General features: G+C 43.2%; 4 protein-coding genes across 8 annotated transcripts; 3 read left to right on the top strand and 1 right to left on the bottom strand.

Moving 5' to 3' along the window:
- Positions 1-510: 510 nt before the first annotated feature.
- On the bottom strand, positions 511-3,600 carry LOC110845206. Its single transcript, XM_035846691.1, has 6 exons — positions 2,077-3,600; positions 1,843-1,994; positions 1,637-1,751; positions 1,292-1,505; positions 1,108-1,196; positions 511-1,031 (listed from the first exon to the last, which is right to left on the bottom strand). The coding sequence occupies exons 1-6, from the start codon at positions 2,426-2,428 to the stop codon at positions 625-627; spliced, it is 1,329 nt and encodes a 442-aa protein (XP_035702584.1). The 5' UTR covers positions 2,429-3,600; the 3' UTR covers positions 511-624.
- Positions 3,601-8,029: 4,429 nt separating this feature from the next.
- LOC110852638 (flocculation protein FLO11) lies at positions 8,030-12,661 on the top strand. Of its 2 annotated transcripts, XM_022100757.2 has the most exons (8): positions 8,030-8,225; positions 8,354-8,488; positions 8,603-10,894; positions 11,005-11,370; positions 11,510-11,775; positions 11,842-11,988; positions 12,098-12,149; positions 12,251-12,661. In XM_022100757.2, exons 3-8 carry the CDS (start codon positions 8,621-8,623, stop codon positions 12,428-12,430), a joined length of 3,285 nt encoding a protein of 1,094 aa, XP_021956449.1. In that variant the 5' UTR covers positions 8,030-8,225; positions 8,354-8,488; positions 8,603-8,620; the 3' UTR covers positions 12,431-12,661. The 2 variants fall into 2 exon arrangements, with proteins under 2 accessions (XP_021956449.1, XP_021956441.1); XM_022100749.2 differs by lacking the exon at positions 8,354-8,488.
- Positions 12,662-12,804: 143 nt separating this feature from the next.
- On the top strand, positions 12,805-15,360 carry LOC110850786 (large subunit GTPase 1 homolog). Of its 4 annotated transcripts, none has more exons than XM_022098367.2 (6): positions 12,805-13,148; positions 13,220-13,665; positions 13,763-14,285; positions 14,375-14,615; positions 14,700-14,911; positions 15,001-15,360. In XM_022098367.2, the coding sequence occupies exons 1-6, from the start codon at positions 13,059-13,061 to the stop codon at positions 15,235-15,237; spliced, it is 1,749 nt and encodes a 582-aa protein (XP_021954059.1). In that variant the 5' UTR covers positions 12,805-13,058; the 3' UTR covers positions 15,238-15,360. The 4 variants fall into 4 exon arrangements, with proteins under 4 accessions (XP_021954059.1, XP_021954051.1, XP_035702234.1 ...); XM_022098359.2 differs by having other exon boundaries at positions 14,998-15,360; XM_035846341.1 differs by having other exon boundaries at positions 14,700-14,929.
- A 629-nt stretch (positions 15,361-15,989) lies between these two features.
- Positions 15,990-22,525, top strand: LOC110842562 (protein tramtrack, beta isoform). The gene is made up of 6 exons (XM_022088333.2): positions 15,990-16,531; positions 16,754-16,925; positions 17,034-17,086; positions 17,182-17,436; positions 17,523-18,030; positions 21,104-22,525. The coding sequence occupies exons 2-6, from the start codon at positions 16,793-16,795 to the stop codon at positions 21,985-21,987; spliced, it is 1,833 nt and encodes a 610-aa protein (XP_021944025.1). The 5' UTR covers positions 15,990-16,531; positions 16,754-16,792; the 3' UTR covers positions 21,988-22,525.
- The last annotated feature ends 3 nt before the right edge of the window (positions 22,526-22,528 follow it).

The raw sequence follows: 22,528 nt of genomic DNA, 5'->3' as shown, positions 1-22,528 counted from the left end.
GATTCTTCAAATGGTAGCTGACAGAACAACATTGTGAGAACTTGAGACTTCAAGCTACACTGTGGCACTGTGGGATGAATGGAACTATGGGAATTGAACTGAGTAATCCAGCTGAGAATTAATCATGAATACGTAGTAATCATGATTTGGATTAATCTGGATTAATAATCATGATTAGTAATCATGATTGGGATTAATCAGGATTAGTAATCCGTAATCACGATTATGGATTAATGAAATCAAATGGGATTATTCCCGGATTAATTCTAATTCCAGAATAATCGGGATTATGGATTGCGATTAATCTACAAAAAACTCACATTTCCGGATTAGGGATTATGGATTAATAATCCATAATCCTTAATCAGGATTATCCCAGCTCTGGTCATATGTAAGTGGAAAAGTGAGACTGGAATTGTGTGACCTCGTCAAGATAATTTCAGTTTAAAAATTCCGTTTGCTTTTTACCAAGTGTTCATCCAACTATTTTTCCTTTTTTCTTAGGTTTGTTGTTTATTTCTTGTTGTATAATGAGCAAAAGAGTAATTCATATGTTGCATATAGCATAGCATATATGGATACTGGAGATTTAGTTGTTGCTGTAGTCCTATTCCTATTGTTGGTTCAGGTGACGCAATGAGACAGGATGCATATGGTGAGGACGAGGACGACCGTTAATGCCACTCCAGCAACGGGACTGACGCGTTGATCCTCGTCCAGTATTTCCACCCCCAAAGTTCGCAGGGTAGAAGCTACCACTTCCAGACAGGAGGTCGTGGTTTGACTCAAGTCCATGGGACCGTGTGGGTTCAGCCTCTCAACCGAGTCGGATGGGGGTGATGGGTCCTCCAAGGGGAGGAGGACGGGTGTCGAAGGAGTGGGCCCATCACTCAACTCACCAGATTTGTAGGGGAAGGACCCCATGCCTGAGGCCACTCGGGCCTTGAGCTGCTCATAGTGACGCCACACTTGCTCCACACTCCGACTCCGGCGACGCAGAGATGACTCCAATAATTGTTTTTCTTCAGCCACTGTGTGGATGCAATAATCGCCATAATTGCATGAACAACGAGACAATTTACTGATTTTTTCGCCTTGATTGCTTACAAGCTTCGTCGAATTCTGTAGGAATTTCTCTCTCCCTTCGCAGTGAGTCCAAGGCTTCAATTTGGTATTGAACCCGTTCTCGAATCTCACTAGCAATTTAAAGTCACGGTTAACTGTATAAATCCTTTCCTAACTGATACGCAAATTAATTACAATGGTTGTGGGAGAATGAATGCATAAATACCTCCAGTTGCCATCCAGCCAGAACGACTCCAAGGAATGGTCACTCACCACTCCTGTCTCTTCCGTGGTGGTGGTTGTGGGGTGAAAAATGTCCGATTTCTTGCTCACAATTTGCGCCCCTGCCTCCTCGCCAAAGATCACCGTGTTCTGAAGCGGCTGCGGCTGCTTTGGAATTATCGTGGATTTCATCGACACTCGGAGAGAGGCGCTTGTTCCTATAGTATAATCAGCACGATATTGAGTACATATTGACTGATACATATCGAGGCACCTTGATGGATGTGTGCTCTTTGTATTACTATTTGCGTATTGAATACACAAAATTAGATTAAAGGTATTAAATAACCAGTGAAAAGCGACCCAAGAATGTCATCTCCCTTAACCCCACTAGTTTTTCGCTCCTCCCTCTTTGCGACCACCAGCTCTAGCTTGATCTTGCGACTGCGAAGGTAATTTAGAGCCTGTATATTACGTATAGGTATCTTAGTCAATTATGCCACTGTGACGGTAACTACTGTATGTTATATATTTAGGACATATATTAGCACTCACCATGAACTTGCGTAACGTGGTGTCCACCGTGGTCAGCATCTGAGATTCATTAACTCTGAAGATGAGATTGGAAACGGGTCTTCGTCCATCCCAGAAAATTCGCTTTTTACTCATTTCAGCGAGGATGAGAAGATATTTTGATGAAATCTCACCTATATGCAATCATAATTTAGGTTCCACATCAATTTTAATTACCAATGTACATTGTACAGTCTTTCCTTGATTTTTGATTACGTGGAATTTCGGCATAGCTCGAATCCAAGACGAGTTTCACGGTGACGCCTCGACCACACCCACCATTGTTGATGCCCCAGAGAGATGAAAAGTTGTCTGACATGTGACACGGATGTGTGGTTTTGTGCTGGGATGACACGACGTGAGAGACGACGCAGTTTTTGATGTAGTCTTGTGCTGAAAACTTTTCCAGCACTTCGGACACGGTCATTCTTTCGAGTTTGTGAGTGTCGGAGGGCGTGAGTCGCCACACCAGCTTCGCCACGGCCTCAGTCCCACTCCAGAAGACTGGGAGACCCTTGGCGTCCTCGAGAAGGAGAGAGTGCGGTGGGTATGTCGTCGTCATTTTCATATGGACTTTCTAAGCGGTTAAAACTTAAAGTTAGGCTATTCTTATGAATATAATATTCTACTGCAGTAAAAAATATAAACCCACGATTAGGCTAAAAATCTAATGACAAGATTGCTGAACAACTTCATAGCAACAAAGATTGAAAATTATTTATTAACATAAACATTGATAAAGTACGAAATACACTTAGTTGGCTTGGGGAGTAGAGGAAAAACCCGATGTTGGTGGGTTGGGAAAACCTTTACTTGATCCGGATAGGCGTCCGAGATCACCATTCGGCCCCTTACAGGATTTTTGTAAATAAAACGACCTATCATTTAAAATATAAAATAATTCTTCTAATCCTCGTTGACTGGGGACAGCTCCCATGATTGATGCCGCATTCCCGCGTTGAACTGCCAAACTGATCCGTTGAATGAGAAATGTTGTTGACATTGGTCCAGTGACATCCTTCATCCTCCTCCCAACATCTTGGATGAACTTCAACCCTTCCATCCCCCATACTCCTGATGTCTCGACAGCCACCGGAACAAAGATATATTGTTTTTCAAGTTCAGAGTAAAGTTTGTGTTTTTTGGTCTCGGCTAGTTTTGCTGCTGTGCCAGCATGTCTAAGTGTGTGAGAGAGATAAGAGGGGGCAAAAGTGTCTGTACATGTAAAGTCCCATATTAGTGAGCGTCCCTGTTTGTAAGGTATTAGTGTTAGACCATCCGGTCTTTTTCCATCTGTCCTACAACACCCTAATGGTTCCCTAATGCTTGGTATGTCTGCAGAAATTAAGGCTCTCTTTATAATGTCGTTACATTGTGTATGTCGAGAGTGCCTGCCAGCACCTGCAACAAAGATACTTTTTGCAAAACTGCTCGATGCTCTCATAACTCTTTTCCAAAGGTTGCTTGACAACTTTAGTAATAATTACAGTTGGGGCTTGCAATGCAAACATGCTTTGTCCTAAACTGGAATCTAAAAAATTAACTGTGTGAACTTCAAGCAAGCATACCTCATCTCAAGTTCAAACGAGGACTCAAGGGACACGACTGTTGACTGTTGTCACGATGCCGCTCTTAAAATTACTTGATATAGGGAAAAATGTAAACCTGACGCTACCACCGCCATCATTGTCGTCGAAAACAAAGGGGTGACGGCGGGTGGGACCTTACGACATGTCGACAACACCAATAAGAAGCATTGTGCTCAATTTCATGCAAATTGGACGACAAATGGCGAAATTATGGCATGGCGACGAAATTTGGCGAAAACAAGGGGGTGGCGACGGGTGGGACCTTGCGACACGTCGACAACACCAATAAAACCTACAGTGCAGACTTGATATAGCCCGAGTCAGGCACCAATCTGTTTTCAAATTAAAATTTTTAAAACTTCGATTCTTCAATTAAGAGCCGAGTGACAATAATGAAAACCGGAATCACTTCACACCTTTACAATTTTGATTTGGATAAGATTCTCAGCGTTTGTAGAGCTGATTTTTACGAGTCCAGCGATCCAAGTCCCGTGTTTCTACTCCACCCCCTCGCGGAGTGGAGGGAGCTCAAAGTTGGAAAAATCGCTCTAGTCTGCGATTTTTAGCTTAAAGGCGGGTCAATCTTTTTGAAAATAGTTTTCACCAAAAGTTTCCTAATTTTTATATCTACAACCCTTTTCGTGCGTTTTTTGAAATTCTCAAAACGGACATCAGGGTTTTGGATTTTCAAGGTTCAAGTTTTTTCTCAGGATTTTCGACTTTTTTTAAATGACGCGAATTTGTTCAGAAACCATCCTAATTTATGCTAAACATCATAAAATGACGAAATGTCATGGTCCGGGGTCCAACAGGTCTGATATGTGCATGAGAACGAGAATCTGAAATGTTCCAAAATTTAACACAGCGGAAGATTGGGAGCTAACATGGCAATGGAATAGGGACCAGTTCAGAATATTTTTGTCTCTAGAACAGCATGGATTGGTCATACACCTGACAAAGTATATATATTCTTAATCCTCGCGCTGAGAGCTTTCCAATGGCGTCTCATATGACCCCAATTATGGGGTTATGTGAGACTTGACCTTTCCCTAATTTTACTCCAAAATCGTGACGTCCGTTTTGAGAATTTCAAAAAACGCTCGAAAAGGGTTGTAGAGATAAAAATTAAGAAACTTTTGGTGAAAACCGTTCTCAAAAATATTGGCCCGCCTTTAAGCTAAAAATCGCAGAAAATCTCAGTTTTTCCAACTTTGAGCTCTTCCCACTCGGCGAGGGGGTGGAGTAGAAACACCGGACTTGGACCGTTGGACTCATAAAAATCAGACCTACCAACGCTAAGAATTTTATCGAAATCAAAATTTTAAAGGTGTGAAGTGATTCCGGTTTTCATTATTGTCACTCAGCCTTTAGTAACCCATATACCAAAATTTATCCAATCACTAAATGTAATCGGCCATCACTAAATTTTTGTGAGTGCACACATTTTTTCCCTTTGTGACAGTATCGACTGTGACCATAACTTTGAAACGAGTGTATAATTTTTCCTAAAACTCTCAGGATATTATCCTAGTAATACTAGACGCAACATATGTAAATTCCAGCCACACGGGTGACTATGTTCGTATACATTTGTTGGTGCACACATATTTTTCTCCCTGGTCACCTTATTGGGTCGCCCAATAAGATCCTCCAGATGATTTTTTTTCTTATTTTACTTCATATTGTTCCATTAGGAGCTATTACCAACTTGTGTACCAAATTTCAGCTTGATACGACGATTAAAAAAATCTGTATGGGTCGCCCCATAGGGTCTATCCAGGTGAAAATGTGTCGAATTTCAATTCGTATTCTTCCATTGGTAGCCATTAACAACCTATGTACCAAATTTCAGCTCGATTGGATAAGTTTTAAAAATCGGTATGGGTCACCCCCTAGGGTCCCTCCAGATGAAAATTTTTGCAATTTCACTTTGTATTCCTCCATTATAAACCATTAGCAACCTCTGTACCAAATTTCAGCTTTCTACGACAATTTTGAAATTTTGGTGCATAATACCCAACCCACCTATATGACCCCCACCGGTCAACCACTTGACCGATTTTGCCCATCTTCGAACTTAACTCCTCATTTGACCCATACTACATGTGTGCCAAATCTCAAGTCGATCGGATTAGTTTTATGGCAGTTATCGCAAACCAGACAGACAGACAGACGGACAGACAGACAGACAGACAGACAGACGGACATGACGGGTACATAAGCCCTGACTCGGGCTAAAAACAAGTCTCTGTCGAAGTTTGATGCAAATCGGACGAAAAATGGCGAAGTTATGGCATGGCGACGAAATTTGGCGAAAACAAGGTGGTGGCGACGGGTGTAACCTTGTGACATGTCGATAACACCAAAAACAAGTCTCTGTCGAAGTTTGATGCAAATCGGACGAGAAATGGCGAAGTTATGGCATGGCGACAAAGGTTGTCGCCATGCCCTGCAGTTATAAGGGGGAGCTGTTGGCCGCCCTAAGAAGGGCGTTTCCAGAGCACACGACGAGGACGTCGCTCCCTCGTGCTCCACGCGGGCGGGCCCCCACTTGCGCCCTGAGGCGCAGGGGGGGTCTACCTCCACCGACCGGGAAAGCCCTGCCCACGTCGCCGCCTCTGCAACCGCGTTCCCCTAGGGGGCCCGTCTGACCCTCGCCTTACGAGGTGGGAGCGCACCCGTAAATCGGCCCCCATTAAGGCTTCGAACTCGGGAACCCGGCCGGCCCCAAGGGGAGTGCAAGCTAAAGAGCCCGGTCACCCAAGGGTTGGAGGTAGAGAGCCCCTCTCACTTGCCAAGCGCCACCGCACTTTTGGCAAGCCCCGCCGGCTCCCTACCCGGTGAGTCTGCTGGGTGGGAGGAGCATTGGAGGGGGGACCTTCCCGTAAGGCTCTCCCCTTGCAGCGTTGCTCCCCCGGACCACCCCTCCAACGGGAAGAGAGTCGGGGCTGTGGGACAAACCACGGGTGGACCCGACTCCCCAGAGAGGCAGGGCGGTCCAGGGGCGCGGCTACAATGGGGAGCTCACCCAGGGACACGTCCCCCACGAGCGCCTCCCGCAGACTGACAAAAATTTCTGGTGCAGCTCCTTTTATACCCTCTGGAGGGCGGTGAAAGTTCTGCTATAAATAGACCCGGTGAAAGTTCTGCTATAAATAGACCCGGTGAAAGTTCTGCTATAAATAGCACCCAGTCATACTGTATGACAGGGTGCTATTAATAGCCTATGTATATTAATAGCACCTGAGATAAGCGGCCTCACATGTTCCGTGTTTACAATTGTTACAAATAATTCATTGATTATTTCAACGTTGTTGAGGTTGCGAAAATGTTGATTCTTATAGTTTTTTGGTCCCTGATTTCGAATCTGAGGTCAGTTTTTCGATTGCGACATCATGGGAAGGGGCACAGGGCCAATTAATTATAGGGTTTGGTAGTAATTTATGAATAAATTAGAAGCTGACATAAATTAATGTAACTCTTGTCAATCAGAGAGTGAAGCGTAAATCTACTCTAATAAAGTGTTAGTATGATCCCTGGGTCCGTCTTCGCAATGCAAATTGCCCCATACAGTAGACAAAGAAGGAAGCGGAGCAACCACTGCATGCATGCACTGCACTGCATGAATAAATGAATACATGAACATGTACACCCCACATACATACATCACTCATCAATAGTGGTTATCATGATAAGTGATCGTGATAAACACTATTAATTAATTATTTTAGTTTGAGAAACTCTACCCACAGCGAGTGGCATGTCAATTCGAATGTATTTTTGACGCTGAATCCAACGCCGTCAATGGTTTTGACCTGCGAGGCCCCCGTGACCTCGCCGTGACCGTGGTGTCCAAATCTGACTTATTCGTGATGTCGCATATCAATTCGAATGTATTTTTGACGCTGAATCCGAATCCGTCAATAGCTTGGCGTTAATTGTAGAAGTTAACGGGGTTTATGGAACTTAACGGGAGCGTGAAGCGTGGGAATTTAAATAGTTAGCTATGCAGTTACTCCCACGCGACGGGAATTTAAGTAATTAGCTATTCAACTACTCCCACAGGGGGGAATCAAATTTTACTGTGACCAGGTTAATTAAAATGCAGTATGACTTGGGCAAACCCTCAGTCTGATGTATGTATGTAGTATGACAAAGTCTCCACTGGGAATTATTTAAAATATAGTATGACGGATTTTTCGCTTTGGGCACACCCCCCACTGGAACTCTAGAACCCGGCCTTGGCCGGGCTATACGCTAGTAATAAATAATCTACATGCCAATTGCCAACTGCAACTTCGTCTCTTCACTTACTCAAAGCAAGGTTGCTTTGAGTGGGTGAAGTTTTGTAATACACAATTACATTATGTATTATGATAAATTGTCAAGCAATCTTACCCTTTTACCTTACAGAGTGAAGAGTGAAAGTGTCAAATAAATTATTTTGTACAGCCCGATGTAAAATATATGTCAAATATATACATACATACAATATGCATACAATCAATAGATAATTTCATACAATTGTTGCATACACCGAAGACAAAGATTTAATAGTTTGAGGATGCTAAACACTGCCCCTCCACCACCACCGGCTGTTGTTGAGCTGGCTTCAATAAAATAAACTATTTTTGTGTGATTAAAATTTTATGTAGTGAGAACAACAAGAGGAACGGAACGGAACAGCACTTTCGACTTTAATTACCTGCTAACCGGACGGACCTATTTGCCTGCGACGGAGGAATGACCATGCACCCCAACACTCTCCTCCTCTTGGTAATAAACAATGAAGTGTCATCATACCACACCCACTCATTGTCCTCAAATTTAATCTCTCTCTGCATTGCATGTGTGCACGACTTTTTGTTTGTGTTCTTTTTTGTTCTTTATGTACTATCTTTCAGATTTTTGCATGCCCAACCAATTAAGATGCATCTAGTAGCTGGAGAAAGTTACCTGCCTTGTTCCCTTATAATTTCTTGACTCGCGAATAATATTGTGTATCAACCATTTGCCTTGACCAAATCCTGACCCACGAAGTAAGTCACCCAGCCCAACGCCCTTAACATGTGATAATAAAATAAGCAACAGTATTTACACATATTTTGCATTGAAATTGGTACATTTATTGTAATACATATGACATATTGCAGAGGGCGGCCAGTTGAACCATGGAGCCCACTACTGCCACGGACAGCTCACCAGCCCCACCGATAACGAATCCACCACTCCCTTTGGCTCCGCCCCCACCACCTTCTGCGACAACAACCTCTTCGACCCCGACTCCATCTTCTTCTTCAACCGCCGAGCCAAGCAGTACACCTGTGGGCGCAACAAAGACAACAACAACTACCACTGCGACCAGTACTGTATCGGATAAATCTTCACCAATAGCAACCACCACAACGACCACAACCACTGTAACTTCGTCGTCGTCTTCTCCTCCTAAGCAGTCCAACTCTGTGACCATCTCTTTGACTCTTCCAACACAACCTCCCAAGTCGTCGTCATCATCGTCGTCGTCGTCACACCCACATCAGCCTCCTCTGCCTCCACTACCACCGCCAAAGGACGCCACTGGGGATGTTCCACCCCCTCCTCCTCCTCCACCTTCTACACCAGTAACGTCATCAACTGTTTCGCACAACAAGCCCAAGACGGAAGAAGGAGACAGTAAAAAAACTACTGCGTCCTCAGACCCAGCAACAACGACGACCTCAACACCAATTACATCCATGAAGAGACCGGCTCCATCCACTGAGCCACACCCGCCACCACCACCACCACCTGAATCCACTGATTCGGACGGAGACGCGGACCCAAAGAAAAAAAAGATGAAAAAAGAAACAGGGGGAGGAAATGTTGCAAGTGGAAGTAGTAGGACTGATGACAGTGGCCCAAGTAGTGGAGTCTCTTCAAATGTTTCCTCGTCTGCAAGAAGTACTAGCTCTGCTGCTGGTGGTAGTAGTAGTAGTAGTAGCACATCTACTAAATCTACAAAACACTCCTCTTCATCCTTCAAACCTACATCGACAACAGCAACTTTGGATAAAGAGAGAGGGGACAAACCAGCGCCGACAATCAAAGAGAAAGATAAAGTTGTCTCTACTCCTTCAACTACGGCAGCACCTACCCCCACAGCTACGACGAGTACAGCCCAACCTGTGAGTAAAGGTAGTTCAATATCAAGCGCAATCTCACCCCCAACAACTGCAACGACGACCACCACAACACCTACAGTTAAAGATGGGACGACAGATGATAACAAAGCCACCTCCACCACGACTAACATTACATTTCCATCCAAAGGGGCAGTAACGGTAGGAGCAGGGGGAGCCAATAATGCTACTACCTCTGCCTCTTCTTCATCCGACACTGCAGTTGGACCGAAGGTGCCCCCACTGAAAATAGTGCTGCAGAGCTTCACGCCAGGTCCCCCAATTTCCACCACGACCAATAAGGAAGCCAACAAAGATACTAAAGCAGAAACTGCTGAAAAAGAACTCCAACCATCAGCTACTACCACTCCCACCAGTACGACCGGAACAACGGCGGTAACATCAGCCCCTCCTACCACTTCTATAACCGGAAGTAATACGTCGTCAGTGGTCTCATCCACCACCACAGAGACTACGACAACAACAGGGAGTAAAGACAAGGAGGTTATCAACAACAAGGTAATAGAAACTCCTTCTGTCGTCCCTGGAGTAGTTGTGGAAGAGAACAAGGAACAACACCACAGTAATACCAAATCAGGAAAGACAAGTGTTCCAGTAGTATCTCCCTCACAATCTGCAGGATCATTGACCGTCCCATCACAAACAGCTCATCAGACCAAACCCAATAAAGACTCGACGGCAGTTGCAACAACCACCGTAACGACAACACCCACCACAGATAACTCGAAACAACAAGCTCAAGCCAGCTCTTCTTCCTCTGCTGTCACCACTTCTGGCGTTAGTGACAAATCTGAAAAAGAAACACAGATTGTCAAAGGGAACAAGGAAACGGTGCCAGCTATTGCACCACCCCCTATGACGCCTTCTACTACTACTACTACTGCTGCAGCTACGCCCTCCACCACAACTACAACTACTGCACCCACTGCAGATAGTAAAGGGAGCAAAGGCCATGCAGAGGAAGTGGTCCCGCACCCACCTCATAGTTCTAGCAGGAAAGAGAAAAGTGAAAAGGGTGGGTCTGGTGGTAGCACTAGTAGTAATACTACTACTACGACGACGTCGACGAGTGAACAGGACGGCGGAGGAGGCCGAATTGAGCACGGACCTAAAGAGAAGCCTACTCGAATCACTCGCAGCTCGCATAGAATTCTGGAAAAACACGGGGGCTCGTCTGGTTCTGGGGGGCTTCCCCACTCACCGAGTAGCATTTCCCCCAAAACCAGTGCTTGTCCTTCGCCATCCACCAGCCAACATGGTGATGATGTAAGTACATTTCAATTAATTGGGTGTTTGTTAGTATATATTGTTTATTTATATGTCTAACGTGGTCATTAGATCTTATCTAATTAAATTACATGTGTTATTCTTTATAGAAACATGATGAAAAGATGGACACAACTGAAAATTCCTCTACTGCACCACCACCTCCAACTCCAGCGGATTTGCACCCACGGAAAAGAAAGTTGAAAAATGCAAAGGACACGTCCTCGTCAACTGCTGCTGCTGCAACCAGTTCTTCGTCATCCGCCCCATCCTCTGCTGCTGTTGCTTCTACTACAGCCACGACAGTGACCAGTTCAAGTTCGACGTCAAATCTGTCCGAGAAAGAGTCTGCTACGAGCACTGGCAGCGGTGAAGCTGGCGGCTCACATGGTCATGGGCAATCATCTCATCAACAACAGAATGATCCTCCACCCATGATGAACTGCTTTGAAATGTTTCAAAATATCCGGAAACAGGTAATACCCATACGCACGAAATCACTATATGTTATTCAACTCTCAACTCGGGCAGACCCATCAAATACACTTGTGGTTCTGCAAAATTATTCGACCCGTGTGTCATTGATTGATTGTAACTCTGTCCGTGGATATGTAGATTGCTCGTCGCCGACGGAACCTATTTCCCGTGACACCCAAACCACCCAAAGGATTTAAAGATTATCTCATGAACCGCGGGACGTACGTCCTTCAAGGAAATCCTAACGCCCAGTTGGCCATTCCCCTCCTCAACGCCCCCTCCTCTCTCCAAATGGGAATGAAGGAGAGTTTCTTGGACCAGGAGAAGGGGCGTCACAAACTGAGACTTCAACACCTCGTAGAGAAGGAGAAGCTAGTGTTGGCCGTGGAGCAGGAAATTTTGAGGTTCAATTTATTTTAGTAAATTATATTATCGTTATATATTTGATTACTTAAATTGAATAATTTTAGGGTGCACGGACGGGCTGCTCGGGCTTTGTCAAATCAAACCCTCCCCTTTTCTCTCTGCACCATCCTCAAAGATGAGGAAGTGTATAACCTGCTTACTCCAGAGCAGGAGGAGAAAGACATCACGGCACGGTCACGCTACAATGGAAGGTCAGCGAAATTATTTGTCATTTTGAGACGGACATAACTGACATGGCTGGCTTGAACATCATTTGACGTGCAAAGAATAAATCAACCTCTTAATAATGTGTTTTCGCAGACTCTTCCTCTCCTGGCTGCAGGATGTGGATGACAAATGGGATAAAATCAAGGTGAGAGAGTCAAGTATACTAGAAGCACTTAATCAATATTGTTAAAAAAGAGTGTATGTAATACGAGAGCACATAATAAATTATTATTTTCTTCTTCTTAGGAGCAAATGTTACTCCGACACCATAACGAGGCGGAAAGCCTGCATGCGGTCCAGAAGATGGATTGGGAGTGGAAATTGAAGGAATTGGGACTCTGTGAACCTAAGGCGTCACCATCCATTGAGGAATATCACGTTCCTATGGTCCATGTTTCTGATGACTTTGATCTTCTTCCAGCTTAATCAGTTGTATCCGTTGAATTTTGAATTGTTATTGTCGTCCTCTAGAGTCTCCAATTTGAGTCCACGTTTGACTCGGACGTTTTCAAATATCATGCAAGAATTTGTAGTAATGTACATACCCATATATCGAGTAGATTGAGTAGATGTAGAATAGCATAGGTTATAACATTTTTATTTGATTGGAATTTATAACGGTTTGTGCAGGGTGTAATAAATTTTTTGGTGTACAAAGTCGGTCTGTTAAGACAGACATAGACAGTTTTCGCGAGGATAAAAATCTCCATGATTCTGACTCTGGTTCAACCACAGTTCCGTACGGTACCAAATTTAGGTTTCACAGGAGTCAATTTTTTTTGTAAATCTAGGAATTTTAAAATTTATCCGTTTTCTTGTATTTAAAATGGATCTTCAATCAACATTCAGACGATGAATTTGCATGTTATCAGAACTCTCGCTAAAACTGTCTAATATGAGATTTACTCTTTATTTGCCTCAGTGTGGTAAGTAGCGGAGTAACCGAATTACAGCTCACACGTGAAAACAGATCCAGTCGTTTCTTTTTGCTGCTGCAAAAATACTTTCGAAGAAATAGCAGCTTGCAGATTACTAATTAGCTACGGTTTGAAAAATGGGAAGAACGCGAAAAACGGCTCATGCCTCCCTGGGCATGTCTCTCGTCAAAAAGAAGAAGGCACAATGGGACAGAGCAACTAATTGTGTAAGCTATCAATTTGCAATGAATGACCAATGACTCATTGCATAAATAAAATTTAATTAATCTCTTTTTAGGAACATCCAATCCTCACGGATAACACGACTAACGCCCTCAAGTCTGTGACTGAAGAGAACTCTTATGACGAATTTATCGCCACAGCCACTCTCGCCAACAAAGAATTTACCGCAGAAAAACTTAATGTCAAATTTGTGGCACTATCCACGAATGAACGGGACGGTCATGGGGGAGGAGCGGATGACGAGTTTTCAGAAGAGGATAAAAGACTCGTCGTAGTTCCACGAAGACCGAAATGGACCAAGGAGATGACCGGTGAAGAGCTCGACATTGCGGAACGTGAGGCCTTCCTAGAATGGAGAAGGAGGATGGCACACCTTCAAAATAAGGAAGGTATCACCCCGTTCGAGAGGAATATTGAAGTGTGGCGACAACTTTGGCGTGTCGTGGAAAGATCTCATATCATTGTGCAGATTGTAGATGGTCGAAATCCACTCTTATACAGGTTAGCATTTGGTTGTTAAGCTGAACAATTTAATTAAATAGTTGGCCTATCATTTAAGGTTTCCCATGTTCTATACGTTTGTATTGTATGTATGTAGATGTGAAGATTTAGAATCATATGTGTCGGAAATGGGGAAAAAGAACGTCCTTCTAATCAACAAGGCAGACTTTTTAACCCCAGCACAAAGAGCCCATTGGTCGCAGTACTTTAACTCTATTGGACTTTCCCACGCCTTCTATTCTGCAGCGATGGCGGCTCTCAAACCCAAAAAGGAAGATTCCACAATTCCAGAAGAAGACCACGAACTAGACAGTAGTTCAGAAGAAGATGAAGAAGAAGGAGAAAGTGACCACTCGTCGGATAATGTTGAGCAAGAACTACACGTCGGCCTTTACGCTAAAGTTAAACAATTACCCGATGAGCCAGAAGCCACTCGGATCTTGACAAGAGAACAACTCATTGACTTTCTCCGATCGTTCAAAGCTTCTTGTCCCGATGACATTTTTGCCGTTGGACTTGTAGGATACCCAAATGTAGGAAAGAGTTCTACCATCAATTCTTTAATGGACGCAAAGAAAACTTCGGTATCTGCAACACCCGGAAAAACTAAACACTTTCAGGTATGATTAATAGCTAATTATATTTTAATAATATCTGTATAATTAATTGATTCATTAACTAACTAATTCACACAACTTTAAATATGCAGACATTATATTTGGAAGATGACATTTTGCTCTGTGACTGTCCTGGTTTGGTTATGCCAGCCTTTGGTGGATCCAAAGGAGAAATGGTGCTGGGAGGAATTCTACCAATTGATCAACTCACGAGTTATCATTCTGCCACAGAGCTCCTGGTGAGCAGAATTCCAATGTATACCCTCGAAAAAATGTATGGGGTCACCCTATGTGTCAACTACTCCCACGAAGATTTCCTTACTTCGTATGCGGGTCGGTTTAGCAGCAGCACTTATAATAATTTAAGATGGATAGTTGGCTCCATGTGTTTATAATTAAATTCCTATCCCTCTACAGCCATTCGAGGGTTCATGACTGTCCGAGGAATCCCAGATTGTTCTCGAGCTTCGAGAATAATTCTAAAAGACTATGTCAATGGAAAATTGTGCTATTGCGTCCCACCACCAAATGTTCCAGGCGAGGAATTTAATCCCATTGTGAATCGTCACATTATAGTACATCATCCGCCCCAAAAGGGTCAAGAAAATATTTGGGAACAACAGGAAAATGTATGCAAAGTGCAAAATGTATAAACAAAATTTGTATTTAATGAAATGCACAATTTGAAAAACAGTTTCTTCATTCCATTTTCCAGCAGCGTCGTCCAATCGCTCCAAAGGCGAGAATGGAGCGAAATTTGGACCGTTCATTCTTCGCTCCAACTCCTTCCTCTGTCCACATTAAGGGTAAGCAGTACGTTAGCACTGGAGAAAGTTCGGCCGCCTCGTCTTCCACCACCAGCCTCTCTGAAGAAGGAAAACCGTGGAAGAAACATGGAAATAGGAACAAGAAAGAGAAACTTCGACGACTCTACAGACATTTAGATGTCGAGTGATTACTATTATCATTACTAACCCCGGATTTATTATTTTCCTAAAAACGTGTCTATGTTAGAAACATTATCTATCTATACACGAATAATGAAAGTCTTTAAAAAATAAAATTGAATATAAAGTTATATACAAGCGTGATGTGGATTTTATCCCAACAAGTCCCCTAAGTCTCACCCATCTATCCATCCCTTCTTTCGATTTGTTTCCTTGAGTTGTGCATGCAGCCTCTTCAGTCTCAACTCAAGAGTGTGATTCCCGCATGGGAATATGCTATGACGATTTAGCGACGCGACAGATTATTGCTACTGCAGGTTGCTTTATGTGACGAATTGTCGGTCCAACGGGATCGGGTATTTTTGAAAATGCAAGTCATGCATAGAGCAAAATCCAGATAACTTCGAGGGGGTGTGACGCCACGCCCCCTTCCTGGGGAAAATGAGATATTGTCGAGGAACGACAATTTCAACCGCCGGGGATGTTTTCGACCATTTGCATTTATAATTTCACCTTTCTGTTACGTTTCGTTGATTATAGTGGCGCCTATGTATGCACGATGCAGGATATCAGTATCAGTTTCCATTCATTTCTCTCCAAGACCAAAAATCCAATTCTTCGGCATCTCAAAGTCCTGCTGTCATATAGTCGTGCCGCTTTTGGAGACTATATTTATTAAAGTCTATGCATATAAGAAGGAGCAAAGGTGGTGTCCACTACATGCACCACCGCCACCACCGTCACACCACTATCTCTTATGTAGGAGGGAGGACACACAAACTCTGACGTGTCCTCAAGTTCAATGGCCACTCCCCCCGATTCCAGTCTTTGAGATTTGCTAGGACGGATAAGTGGATAAGTGAGATAAGTGGGGGTGGGTAGGGTGTGGAAGTGTCTGGACGGCCCGACGGGCTCGCTGGACGATGATTTCGACCATGAAACACGCATCCCAAGCATAAAGCGAGTGTATAGAATAGAGAGAGAGCTGCTGTGAGAGAGTCATGTCGAATGCTGCGAGCACCGTCGCTCACTTGACTCCTCCAACTCCAACCTCCCTCCCGACTGTTAATACTTGGTCCTCTGCTGCTGCCTCCTTGCTCCATTGTTAGGACAGTCCGCCACGCAGCAGCCACCACAACGCCATCACCACCACCAGTCGCCATTTTCTCCAGCTCGACGACACAAAATTCGCCTACCTCCGTCTCTCTCTCACTCCACCTTTACACTTGACCCGCACGCAGCAGATAAGCAGTGACGACGAGGTCAGACGGTTTGGATACACAGAGAAGGACCATAGTCAAGGTAAGTGTCGAATTTTTGCTAATTGCGGACACGGTGATTACAAAGTTACGAAATTTTGTCGTTTTGAATAGTTTAAGGTAGTTTTTTCACTACGTTGCATATTTTGAAGTAACAACGTGTAATACGCGAAATAGTATGCACAATTAATTAACTAGTACTAATTGTGTTGACAAGTTGCGGTGAAGTGTTTGATTTTTTAATGTAATTTTTTGTAATCGTTAGATTGAGAAGACACGACCCGACCGGGTGGGATCGACCAAGATGGGATCCGCCCAACTTTTCTCTCTCCGATGGAACAATTACTCACACCACATCACAAATGCCCTTGATGACCTACGGGCGGAAGACGAACTTACTGATGTCACCCTCTGCGCCGAGGGCAACAAAATACGAGGTAAGACAAAGACGCACTGCTTGATATCACAAATTGAGATAAATGTCCCATAATGGGACTCCCACTCGCTTAAATAATGTGTTATTATATGCATGTTTCTTTTTATAGCTCACAAATTACTTCTTAGCGCTTGCTCCACATTCTTCAGAGAAACATTTCGGGTAAAAGAGGATAATTATAATTAATTAAGATTCCTTATCAGAAATTGATTGTTTATGAAGGTTGTATTCATTTGGTTTGTGTGTATGTTACATAGGAGAACCCATGCCAGCACCCTGTGATAATACTGAAAGGTGTGAGTTTCACCGACCTTCAGGCCGTGGTTACGTTCATGTACAATGGCCAAGTCAACGTGACTCAGGAACGGCTCTCTTGCTTTCTCCAGACTGCAGAAATGTTACAAATTAAAGGACTCACCGACATGAATGACAACAAACATGACAACCACGAACTGGATGTCCCTTTGCGTGGTGTGGGCGGTCACGTCAACAGTAACCATACGTCATCCAAGGTTAGATTAGTTATATAACTATGCAATATTAATACACTTCACCTTAATGTGCATAGCAATGAGCTCACATTTAAAATAATTTCCAGAAGAGAATGAACAATGTCGATTCTCGATTACATGCTTTTCCTGAAACACTGCAACAACAACAACAACAGCAACGACCTCCCACCCCCAAACGAAGAAAGTTCATTCCTTCTGCTCCGTCGGCTGGGCAGGGTGACACGAATGCGGCCGGAAACGCTTACAACAATTCTCCAGGACCTAGTGGACCAAGTGCAGCAGTGAATAACAACTCTGGAGGAGGGGGAGAAGGGACTGATGTTGTTACTGCGGCTACTGCTGCTGGTCAGACTGCTCTTCAATCTGCCATAACTAATACAGACTCAAACTCGGCAGACGACGACTATGATGGTGGTGTCGACGGATCTGCGGTTGGACTGGCTGGAATGCTCAAATATGAACACGACCTTCAGGACGATGGGGACGGCGGAGACGGCCTCCTTGGAGATGACGAGGACGAATATCGAAATAACTTGTCCGAAGATGGTGACAATTCCATGCTAGATTATACGAATATGGAGCAAGGTGCTATCGGTAAGTTGGAAACTTTTCTCGACAAATTTTTAAATTAGATTATACATTTTATATTTAGACAGATAATTTAACGGCAGTTGTCAGTGTAAAAGTTAGCCAGTTTAGTCAGCAGATGGGATATTGGTTTATTTATGAGGTCATATTACTATTATTATATTACTATTATTGATTGATAATGATGACTATACTTCATTATCGTAGTTAGATCCGCATATGTATCACTTTGCATTGGTCGTTAATATCGTTTCACTTTTGTCCAACACGCCTTGACTCAAGTTAACAATTATCATTTAGAACGAGTCTGATAATAATATTTACTAGTCAATCACGCACGCTCATCACGGTCGCTCCCTCCCTCCTTCCTCCATAACTTCATAGATCTCCGACTTTATAAATTCCTGTCTTACGGAATTGTCGACGACGACACGACCTCATGTTGTGCCATCTTTATCTTTAGAAGAAAATCAGGCTTAGTTAACAAAAGGGCATGACATTTTTTATGCATCAATCCGTCCACCCATCCATCTCACTTTACATTTCTTCCATCGCTGTCGCTTCTTTTTAATAAGCTTGAATTTCTAAATGCTGATTTATGCCCTCCCCCTTAATAAGCCTTCCTTCAGGTCACTAACATATTGTCGTGGTGGATATTATTGCAGAATTTGTGCATGTATGTTGTAGCTTGTAGCCAGGGTTTATTTAGAGGTGGGTTAGGGGTTAGTTAGGTAAATTGTATGGAGCAGGGTCATTGGACCTGCTCCGGGGTTGCTTTGTTGGAGAGTACTGATTGTGTGTATTCTTGTTGGTCTCTCCCAGGTGTGGTGGGATGGATGGAGGAGGGCGAAGATTTTCGGATAGGACTGACTCAGACAGGGAGCCAGGTCTTGTTACACCAAGGCTATTTGTACCAAGTTGAGAGGTCACAGGCCTCCAAGGTCTACTGGCGATGTCGAAATCGAAGGGGAAAGTGTCGTGGCAGAGCTATTAAAATTGGATCACACGTCCAGATAACCCAGCAACACAGTGTCTGCCTCCCATCCGTCTGATCCTCAACCTAAATATCCAAACTGAACAGGACTTATTGACTCGTCGTCGTCGTCAGCCATCGTCCTCACCATTTTTGACGCATACCAACATATATGTAATCCACATAAATATATGGACTTATTTGATTAACTATTCAAAATTCATATAATTACAAACATAATGATATATAAAGTCAGACGATAGACATCCTTGAGAAACAAATTTATTATTACTCTTATTGTTTCTCACGTATAAATAGAAATAAATTCAACTACGATAATAATTATTAGATATTATTAGCCATACAAATTATTAAGTAAGATGGAAAAAGAGACAAAGGATTTTTCTGTATTTTTTAGTTTTATGATCCGTTTCTGGTTATAAACAAAGTCTTCTAAATGTTCTGTATACCATTAATAATTTCACGACTTTCTTGATTATGGGCGTCATCAGCGGGTGTGTATTTAGGATAGTATATAAATAGTTACATAAAAAAGAACAAAGAACACCAAGTTGCCTTCATTCTTTTTCTTGGTAAAATTTCTGTCTAAATTTATATTAATATTACTGTTATCATAATTATAATAGGTACGATTATATATAATAGGCATTCCCTGACAAAAGTCGTACATACGATTTTCTGAGTTCCTCGTACAATAAACCATGTTCTTCTTATTTGATACTAAAGACTATTAATGTGTTCTTTTAGTCTTTGCGCTTTATTTTGGTTTGATTGTTCCTCCCAATGAGGGAGTGACCGTTGGTGGCTGAATAATGGGACTATTAGTAGAGCCAACAGGGATTTAAATTGTCTGAAGGCAGCAGAGGATGAGCCAATCCATTTTATTCTTAGGAATATTTAGTATTGTTTAGTTTGTTTAGTTTGTAGTACATACATCATTGAGGTTCAGGTTTATTTTCGTGTGTGCATGGTCTGTTAAGTATGTTTGTCGTTTTCTTTGGGTCCTTCTCCCTCCCCCTATTTTTTTCTTTCATTTTGTTTCATCTCATCGGCATGGCTGGTCTCTCTTCTCTGGTTTTACAGTCACTAAACTGGTGTCTCCCACCAACTCGAATTCACTCTTCATTCAGGAAGAAAACGATGACCCACTAGAGTCGGATCCCTTCCAAATCAACATCGTGTGTGAGGATGATGGGGCTGGGGGCAAAACCTGGGAGTGCCACAGTTGTACAAAGTCCTTCACCCTAAGATGTAACCTTCTTGCCCACATGAAACAGCACTTGGGTAACACTGGCTGCTCCTTTTGTGGAAAGGTGCTTTCAACAGTGGGCAACCTCAAAAAACATCTCAGAAATGCTCATGGCGTCGGGGCGTCCAACTCTACCCCCACTCATCCAGAAGCCAGCTACCAATACCAACAACAGTAGGAATAGCAGTCGTAGATAGTCGCCGGAAAGACCATCGAGAGAGGTGACCACCAATAACGGCCAGCAATATAATAATAATGCATAATATACCACAATTGACAAGTTAAGACTGTTCCTCACACTTTGTAAGATTATGTAGCCCATGTCCATGGTGTTGTCCACAATGTGTAGTGTCGGAACTAGAAAATGCGACGCGTCATCATCAATTCCTATTAGGCTCTTAATTATAGTATTTATTTATGTACACATAGGATAAACTAATAATTTTGTATTTTTGTATTAATATTATTGGCTTCTTATAAATAGTTTTGATTATGTTGTGCTCATTTAACTAAAATCTATCTAACAGTCTCAATTTCTAAAAAAAGATACACAAAGCATCATTCATGCATTAATTTGAGACTACAGAATAGACAGCTCAGAGGTCTTTCATTTTTATTCGGTCAGATATGTCTCGTCGTTCTATTATAGTCAGGTCATAAAATTGATAAGAATTATGTAGGGTATAGTAGTGACCCCCTGTCTGTCTCCTCGTGTCGTGATGTAGTAGGCAGTTTACTTTACTAGTAGCAGCAGTGGTTTAGATCATTATATTGTCTTTGTGGGGTCAGAGCTCAAAGAAATGGAGACCAATGTGTGTGTCCTATTTTTCTCCTAGATTCAGACATAGGCGGAGGTACTATGGGGCCTTCTGTCCTTGGCTATGAGGGCTCCTCCCCCACGGCTGCAGAAGAAGAGGGAGAAGAAGTCATGATCCTCCAGGGGGCTGCCGGGTACGACGTTGTGGCCTACAATAATGAGTCCGACGACGTCATGCCCATTCTCTCACCATCCATTTCACTCACGTCCTCCTCCTCCTCCTCCAACCAACCACATCATCTCAAGGTGGGAGGAAGCCACCATCATGGTCATCACGAAAACAAGGTCACCATTCGACCCATCCTCAACAAAGCAACCCACTCCTCGTCCCCCTCCTCCTCTTCCGCTTCGTCGCAACAACAACCCATCCCTATTCTCACCTCCACCTCCCACATCAACATTCTACGCAGGAAGCGCCCACTCTTCGACGACCCCGCCGAATTGGTGAACCCACTCGCCGCTCTTGATAACAATGCTGCATCCAGTTCTCGTGCCTCCTCCAAAGCCATCTCTCCCTTTGTGGGAGAGGCCATGATGGACCAAGAGACTGGGGAAATCATGTTCCCGTGCTTAGTGTGTGACAAAAAGTACAAACTCAGGTCATCACTCGAGTCACATGTCAAAGTGCACGAGGGGACGGAAAACACGTGCCCCATTTGTTTTCAAACTATGTCACGTCAAAGAGACCTAAAGCGGCACGTGGCGACCGTGCATCGAGGCCTGTTGATGGCAGACGGAAGCATCACGTACCCTCCAGACATCGACCAACTTGTACCCATGAGGGCAAGGAAGGGGAGGACGAGGCGGTCCGACGGGATGGTTGCGTGGGCGGAACAGGATCCAAATAACAGCAGCGACTACTACACGATGGGAGATGTCGTCATCAAGCCAGAGACTAGTTAAGCTGAGAATGATTCCGGTTAGATCGTACATCCGTTACTACTGCTGATATCAGTACATCAGTACATCACAATAGATGCTGAGTTAACTGTTAAGTGGAGTAAAAATGTATCCTAATGTTAGGAAGAAGAACATTTCACACTTGTTATCATAATAAGTAGTAATAGTTCATATAATGACATAAATCATATAAATATGTCGATCGTGTCGTCGTCATTGGTAGTCTCAGCATCATGATATCGCCATCAAGTCAGAGTTGGGTCTATCTACTTTATTTTAGAAACAAAAATCTACTCGTCCTTCTGTCACGCCCAAAGCTTGCTTGCTGCATACACATATATTTATCTGCATTAATTAATGTCTATGTATTGGGAATGGTGAGCACTGATAGATCTCACATAAATTAAACCTCTATATATATATATTTATTTGTAAACAACAGTCTAATCAATTAATGTCCGTACTAGTATTATTATATCTGCTCTTTATCTAGCTTTGCATTGTTGTTGTTAAAAAATAAACCAAATTTTTGTGAAATGTACAT

The sequence above is a fragment of the Folsomia candida genome, unplaced genomic scaffold (assembly GCF_002217175.1).
Source record: "Folsomia candida strain VU population unplaced genomic scaffold, ASM221717v1 Fcan01_Sc001, whole genome shotgun sequence".
NCBI lineage: Eukaryota > Metazoa > Arthropoda > Collembola > Entomobryomorpha > Isotomidae > Folsomia > Folsomia candida.
The sequence above is the reverse complement of the archived record's forward strand: the minus strand, read 5'-3'. Positions and strand labels throughout refer to the sequence as shown.

Bases quoted from the DNA above. Each gene is read 5' to 3' on its own strand.
- LOC110845206 (XM_035846691.1), bottom strand. From the start codon at position 2,428: ATGAAAATGACGACGACATACCCACCGCACTCTCTCCTTCTCGAGGAC. The intron at 1,995-2,076 runs GTAATCAAAAAT...GATTGCATATAG, and splicing joins GAGCTATGCCGAAATTCCAC to GTGAGATTTCATCAAAATAT. The intron at 1,752-1,842 runs GTGAGTGCTAAT...CGTAATATACAG, and splicing joins CCACGTTACGCAAGTTCATG to GCTCTAAATTACCTTCGCAG.
- LOC110852638 (XM_022100749.2), top strand. From the start codon at position 8,621: ATGGAGCCCACTACTGCCACGGACAGCTCACCAGCCCCACCGATAACG. The intron at 10,895-11,004 runs GTAAGTACATTT...TATTCTTTATAG, and splicing joins CCAGCCAACATGGTGATGAT to AAACATGATGAAAAGATGGA. The intron at 12,150-12,250 runs GTGAGAGAGTCA...TCTTCTTCTTAG, and splicing joins ACAAATGGGATAAAATCAAG to GAGCAAATGTTACTCCGACA.
- LOC110850786 (XM_022098352.2), top strand. From the start codon at position 13,059: ATGGGAAGAACGCGAAAAACGGCTCATGCCTCCCTGGGCATGTCTCTC. The intron at 14,286-14,374 runs GTATGATTAATA...TTAAATATGCAG, and splicing joins GAAAAACTAAACACTTTCAG to ACATTATATTTGGAAGATGA. The intron at 14,616-14,699 runs GTCGGTTTAGCA...ATCCCTCTACAG, and splicing joins TTTCCTTACTTCGTATGCGG to CCATTCGAGGGTTCATGACT.
- LOC110842562 (XM_022088333.2), top strand. From the start codon at position 16,793: ATGGGATCCGCCCAACTTTTCTCTCTCCGATGGAACAATTACTCACAC. The intron at 17,087-17,181 runs GTAAAAGAGGAT...TATGTTACATAG, and splicing joins TCTTCAGAGAAACATTTCGG to GAGAACCCATGCCAGCACCC. The intron at 18,031-21,103 runs GTAAGTTGGAAA...TTTTTCTCCTAG, and splicing joins TATGGAGCAAGGTGCTATCG to ATTCAGACATAGGCGGAGGT.